At 52.8% G+C, this 6740-nt stretch overlaps 1 protein-coding gene across 1 annotated transcript in view; it reads right to left on the reverse strand.

Annotated features, from left to right (window-relative positions):
- Positions 1-5412, reverse strand: part of LOC132249196 (complement receptor type 1-like) — a 31600-nt gene extending 26188 nt beyond the window's left edge. Inside the window, exons 1-3 of the mRNA XM_059723558.1 lie at positions 5397-5412; positions 1055-1243; positions 138-317 (exon numbers count right to left, since the gene is read on the reverse strand). Of these exons, the coding sequence (XP_059579541.1) occupies positions 138-317; positions 1055-1243; positions 5397-5412 (385 nt within the window). The remainder of the gene's footprint in view (positions 1-137; positions 318-1054; positions 1244-5396) is intronic.
- Positions 5413-6740: the final 1328 nt, after the last annotated feature.

Genomic DNA, 6740 nt, shown 5'->3' on the forward strand with positions numbered 1-6740 from the left:
AAGGTTGGGGGCTGCTCCCAGCACCCTGCCCACAGCACAGGGCAGGGGGAATGTGCATCCTCCAGCCACCCTCTCCCCACTGCCTCACAGGACCCTCCCTGCCGAGCAGCTCCCAGCACTGCCAGCCTCATACTCACAGATGCATTTGTTCTTAGAAAAGTCCCACTCAAATTTCCCAGACTTCATCTCTTGGCACGTGATGCTGAACACCTTCTGCTCGAAAGGCTCTTGGCAGCTTACCAAAACTGTGGCTCCAACACCGAACTCTGCCTGGGCAGAGCTGAAGTCGACCTGTTTGGCCCAGGGGTTGCACATCCCTGGGAGAGGGGCAGGACAGGCAGTGTGAAAGGGCCAGTCCCACAGCTCAAGGGTGCTGTCCCAGGGGATCTCAGTCCTCGGGTGTCACCCCTGTCTGCCAGCCATGCACCCATCGGCTGTGAACATGACAAAGGGGCTGTGATGGCCCCACGGGCTAGGCTGTGGAGGTGAGGGGCAGGGAGCAAGGAGCATGTCCAGGTGTCATGTACTCAAATGGTTCAGTGGCACAACTGCAAGGCCCATGGCCCAAGACACCCAGAGCCCCCGAACCTGCCCCAGGGAAAGCAGGGAGAAGAGGGCTGCAAAGTCCCATGCTGCAGTGCTGTGAAAATGCACTGGAGAGATCCAAGGAGGAGGGCCGTGCCCTCACTGAAGAGGAAGACAAGCCCCCTGTTCCTCTCGCCCATGCAGCCTCCAGCACTGAAGGTCTGGGAAGCCCTGGTTCAGAGGCCATGCCCCTTTCTCCCATGCTCGGTAGCTAAAATGTGGAGCCCAGCTTTCCTTCCCCATTGCTACGACTGATAACACAGCTCTTCACCCAGGATCTCCCCTCACCCTGGTATCACATCACCCTCCGTCTCGCTGCGCTCTGCCCCGTGCCCTGGCCTTTGCCATTCACTAATAGGGCTGCAGCCCCATGTCCCAGGTGGTTGGGAGGAGCCACCAGGGCTGGAGAATTTTGGCCCTTCCCCCTGGACCCGGGATTCAGGGACTATCTCAGACTTTGTGCACTCACGGAGACACTTGACACGACTGATGTCCCAGGCTGCACCGTAATCCTTTGTCATATTGCACGTTGCATTGAACGGCCCAGGGTCAGTTCCCTCGTTGCACGTCACGGCCACCGTCCCATTCACTGGAAACTCCATCTCGTCAGAGTCAAATGTCACCTTCGCGGTCCAGCTGCCCTCCTTCCTGCACTTCCCTGTGATGGGAGGGAACCACAGGGTGAGGCCCAGCATGGCACTGCCCCTCGCACATAAAGGCTGACCAGTACAGAAGAGCCCTGCTCTCCCACCCCACTGGGGTGGAGGGGCCAAAAGGGTGACAGGTAGGAGGGAGGAACCAGTCGTGTCACAGATGTGGCCAAACCACTGGGACTCCAGGCCCACAGGGTGACAGACCCCGGTGGGGAAGACACGTCCTGACCAGGTTCCTCATAGGACCTCTATATCGGGTTGATTCTTCAGTGCCCCCATTTCAATTCTGAATGGTCATAGCGTCATCGTTAGCATGAATCCTCCTGGAACCAATAGTATGAGTTGCTTTATAGCGAGGGTGGGCAATTATTTCATCTGGAGGGCCATTTGTTGAGTTATGGTGAGCTATCAAGGGCCACACGGCAAGCCCTACCCCTTGAAAGGTGCCCTGCCCCTAGTTGCCATCTTGGGACCAAAAGTCCCACCCCTAACCCCTGACCTTTGCCAGAAGAAGTCCCTCCCCTTGCCCCCTGGACATACTCCTTTTGGGAGGGGAGGGTTGCCATGTAAACCAGAAAAAAAAAAAGAAATCATACACTAAAAGTAAAAAACCTGCTATAACATATTTTAATTTTATTTAAAAAAATATTTGCTCCCTGCCTCCACTGCAGCTCCCCCACCCCCGTCCCCACTACTTCCCTACCTGCTGCCCAGAGCAAGCACTACAGCAGGGAGACATGGAGGAGCCACTGGACACTGAGGAAGCCACAATTAGTTGGTTGGTGCCCACGAGCTGCATGGAATAGCCTGGTGGACCAGATCTGGCCCACAGGCCATATTTTGCTGTCCCCTGCTTTATTGGCATGGGTGATTTCAAGGTCCCTGCCCAAAGAGTTAAAAACCACACAGACAGGAGGTTGAGAGCCCCTTAAATCATCACAAATACATGGATGCAGCCACTTCATAACACAGACAGCGATATGCAGGTCACTGGGTGGGTCTACATGAGATGTTTACAGCTAATTAGCAGTAGGACTCATTAGTTCTGCAGTAAAGTCTCATCATCTACACATGCAGCCCTATTAGGTCACAGAAAACTAATGAACTCTGCACCAGAGTAATTTTTGTAAATATAAGTACTATCCTGCTGTGGAGTTATTTACTCCATAGCAATGCACGTGTAGATGCTGACGGGGCTGGCTGGAACATGAAAGTGCTTCAGTGGAGGGCTGCCTGCTGGCTAGCTCCACATGAGAGCACACCTGTGCCCCAGACAGCCCCTCTGTAGCACACCGAGCTGCGGGGAGCAGCCCTGGGCTGGCAGGCTGTCCCCCCAGACCCCACGCCAGCCAGGGCTGCTCCGACCCAGCTCAATGTGCTGCGATCCCAGGTCACATGCAGATGCATCCCCAGAAGCAATAGGCTCTGGAGTTTATTGGTGCACATTAATATTCATGTGTAAACATGCTCACTGGTATTTGCTTGACTCCTGCATCTTTGGCTGTAGACCCTGACCATTGTTGGGATTTTCCTCTGACCTGGCCTCTCCTTCTAACTATTGTCCCATTAAACTGTTAACTAGACCCTGGTTGTTACAAAAAATCCCTTTTCCATGCTGGCTCACCGAGCAGTGCCGGTGCCTTCTCTGAAGTTGTACAGAGCGCACACTGGATGGCAGATGAGACTTTCATGTAGGCTACAGACTTCTCTGCATACCTTCTGCTGGAGCTACAGTGCTCCTTCAGAGGAAAAAATCCCACTGTCATGTTAGATTTAAAGATTTCCCATAAAGAAGCATCCGCTGCCGTTCTCAGTAAATGGTTACACTGGTGATTCCCCCTCGCTTCTAGCCTGAATTTGGTTTTGACTTTCAGTTCTGGGACCTGTTCCACTAGAAGAGTTGGTCTGTGATCAAATTAGTATTTCCCCTGCAGGGACTTACAAACCATGACCAAGCCACCACATCATCTGCCAGGAGCCTTTCATACCTCTTCAAGCGGGCAGTAAGCTGGATATGAGTCAGCAGTGCACTATGTTGTGGAGAAGGCTGACAACATCCGGGGCCACATTGGCAACAGCGTTCCCAGCAGATCGAGAGAAGTGATTCTTCCCCTCTATTTCACACTGGGGAGGCCACATCTGGAGTCCTGTGTCCAGTTTTTGGTCCCCCAGTACATAATGGATGTGGACACAGTGGTGGGCCAGTAGGGGTGCTCCTGCACTGAGCCACCCACCTCACTGCATCCAACCAAAAACCAAGCTCCAAGCACCTGCCCTGGAGTGTCTGCATCTGGCCGACCCCCTTCCTGGAGCACACCTGCAAGCCTGGGGTACTGCTACCACCACCCAGGGTCTGGTCTTTGTCTGGGCCCTGTGCCACCTGGGATACACAGACCCTGTAGACCTAGGGGTTGCTTAATCCCAGCAGGATATGTCTGGGTGCTTCTTGTAGCCTCAAGCATAGAAAGTAGCCTCCCTTAGTCAGCTGAATAAAGGGAGCAAGAAGGCCTGCCCAAACCCTCTCAAGCATGGTCAACAAGGCTGGCTATATCTGATAGCTTCTTTCCAGAGAGAGTAGGCATAGGAAGGGGTACAAGTCAGCGACTTGAAGAGGGAGTGAAGTGTACTCTGTCCAAGTTTGTGGATGACACAAAACCGTGGGGAGAAGTGGACACGCCGGAGGGCAGGGAACAGCTGCAGGCAGACCTGGACAGGTTGGACAAGTTTGCAGAAAACAACAGGATGCAGTTCAACAAGGAGAAATGCAAAGTGCTGCACCTACGGAGGAAAAATGTCCAGCACACCTACTGCTTAGGAAATGACCTGCTTGGAGGCACGGAAGCGGAAAGGGATCTTGGAGTCCTAGTGGACTCCAAGATGAACATGAGCCGGCAATGTGACGAAGCCATCAGAAAAGCCAATGGCACTTTATCGTGCATCAGCAGATGTATGACGAATAGGTCCAAGGAGGTGATACTTCCCCTCTATCGGGCGCTGGTCAGACCGCAGTTGGAGTACTGCGTGCAATTCTGGGCGCCACACTTCAAGAGGGATGTGGATAACCTGGAGAGGGTCCAGAGAAGGGCCACTCGTATGGTTAAGGGCTTGCAGGCCAAGCCCTAAAAGGAGAGACTGGGGCACCTGGACCTCTTCAGCCTCCGCAAGAGAAGGTTGAGAGGCGACCTTGTGGCTGCCTATAAGTTCATCAAGGGGGCACAGAAGGGAATTGGTGAGGTTTTATTCACCAAGGCGCCCCTGGGGGTTACAAGAAACAATGGCCACAAGCTAGCAGAGAGCAGATTTAGATTGAACATTAGGAAGAACTTCTTCACAGTTCGAGTGGCCAAGGTCTGGAACGGGCTCCCAAGGGAGGTGGTGCTCTCCCCTACCCTGGGGGTCTTCAAGAGGAGGTTAGATAGGCATCTAGCTGGGGTCATCTAGACCCAGCACTCTTTCCAGAGACCAAGGGGGATTGAATAGCAGCCTTCACCTCCCTGCAGGGGGGCTGCAAAGAGGATGGAGCTGGGCTGGTCTCAGTGGGGGCAGATGGCAGAAGGAGCAATGGGCTCAAGCTGCAGCAAGGGAAGTTGAGGTTGAATATTAGGAAATACTTTCTCACGAGGAGGGCGGTGAAGCACTGGAACAAGCTCCCCAGAGCGGTGGTGCAGTCTCTATCGCTGGAGGTTTTTAAGACCTGGCTTATCAAGCCCTTGTCTGGGATGATGCTGTAGTCGGGGCTGGTCCTGCTCTGAGCAGGGGGTTGGACTAGATGTGACCTCCTCAGCTCCCTTCCAGCCCTCGGTGTCTGTGATGGCATGACCCCACTGTCACTTGTGCTAGGCCAGGGGGTGGGTCTTTTTCTCAGGCCTTTCCCAGTTCATTTTGCACAGTGAGCAAAGCAGCAGGGTGGGAGCAACAGAAGGGAGGAGGACATCACACACTTCCTCCACCCTGACCGGGGAAAACAACGCAGGTCAGCGAGAGCAGTGCAAGGTGGTAAATGGCCTCCACTGTGTGCATGGCTTCAATGGTCACTGGCATTACCTGTGGGAATCTTAAAGTGACTTTGACGGTACCAGATCCATGTGAGTCAGTGGTTCAGACTGCACTGAGTAAGAGCCCAGTCACCTATGTATTGCATGCGAAACCACCGCTTACCTGTGTGTCCTGCCATCATGCCAAACAGCATCTGGGCCAAGATGAGCTCCTCGTCATCTTTTCTCTCTGCTCACCCCTTTCTCTGCCATTGCCAGACCACCATTCCCCTTGTTGCTAACATCTGCAGCCCTGGGGATATCTTGATCCCATCCTCTCCTTTCTCCCACAGCTCCCAGTCTTGGACACAACCGCACACCTAGGGCAGGCTGACCAGGGCAGCAGCCCAGGTTCTGATTTGGGCAGGATGTGGTGCAAATGTCAGCCCTTCCTCTCTGAAGCAGTCCCAAATCACTGGTTCTTGTCCTGATCTCCTTTCTCCTGACATTAGCAGTTTCCTCCTACTCTGTGATCCCTGTAACATTAACGTTGGTCCTTTTCCTTTGGGCCACAAGACCTATCGTTTTTGGCAGTAAGGATGGGATCTTCATTTGCAGTGGTGCCTGATGTCACAGCCTAAGTGATCCAGAACAAGAATACCTTGCATTCAATAGCTTTTCTCACTTTATCCCAGCCATGTTGTTGGTTCAATCCAAGATCTCACCTACAAAAGCCCTCACCTCTCCCAGCACCATAAGAAATCCTTTTCTACTATCAGATCCATGCATGAGACTACATCTAAGCACCCAGTTAGGCTCACATGAGAACAGTAGAAAAGTGGGCAAGAGAAAGTAGCATGGCAGACTGGTACCGAGCCAGGTGCACAGAGGACAGTCACTGTAGAAATGCAGCAGAGGAAGGTGCTGGAGGAAGACCAGTCATTTTGTTGTCCAGTCCCAAATAGTGGAGCCCAGAGCCTGTACTGAAGGTATGCAATAAGTACAGGGAATTCAAGCATGGGTATCTGGGGTTATGGGCTCTTTTCATTTATGGTACAGCTCGTTGTTGGGACTCGTTGGAGAAAATAATAGAAAACGAGGGCTGGAAGGGAACTCAGGAGGTCACATCTAGTGCAACCCGCTGCTCCAAGCAGGACCAGCCCCGACTACATCATCCCAGCCAAGGTTTTGTCTACCCAGGTCTTAAAAACCTCTAAGGATGGAGACTCCACCACCCTCCACATGACAGAGACCAGTTATATCCACAATATATATGAAAGCCTGAGAAAGCTCCCCTAGACATCCTGTTTCCACAATTCAACCTCCTGCAGTTAAAAGCATTGGTTGTGATGATTCAATGGTGGGTACTAAGCAGCCAGACACTAAAGATCCCTTGCCATCCTCTGCTCCGGCAGCACAGAGCAACACCCCATTTCCCTCATCACATCATCCGAAGAAAGCACGAGCCCCTGTGGTACACCTGGATCTCTCAGTTGGCTAGTTCAATGGTTCCCAACTTTTCTTTTTA

This window comes from Alligator mississippiensis, chromosome 3 (genome assembly GCF_030867095.1).
Source record: "Alligator mississippiensis isolate rAllMis1 chromosome 3, rAllMis1, whole genome shotgun sequence".
NCBI classification, from domain to species: Eukaryota; Metazoa; Chordata; order Crocodylia; family Alligatoridae; genus Alligator; species Alligator mississippiensis.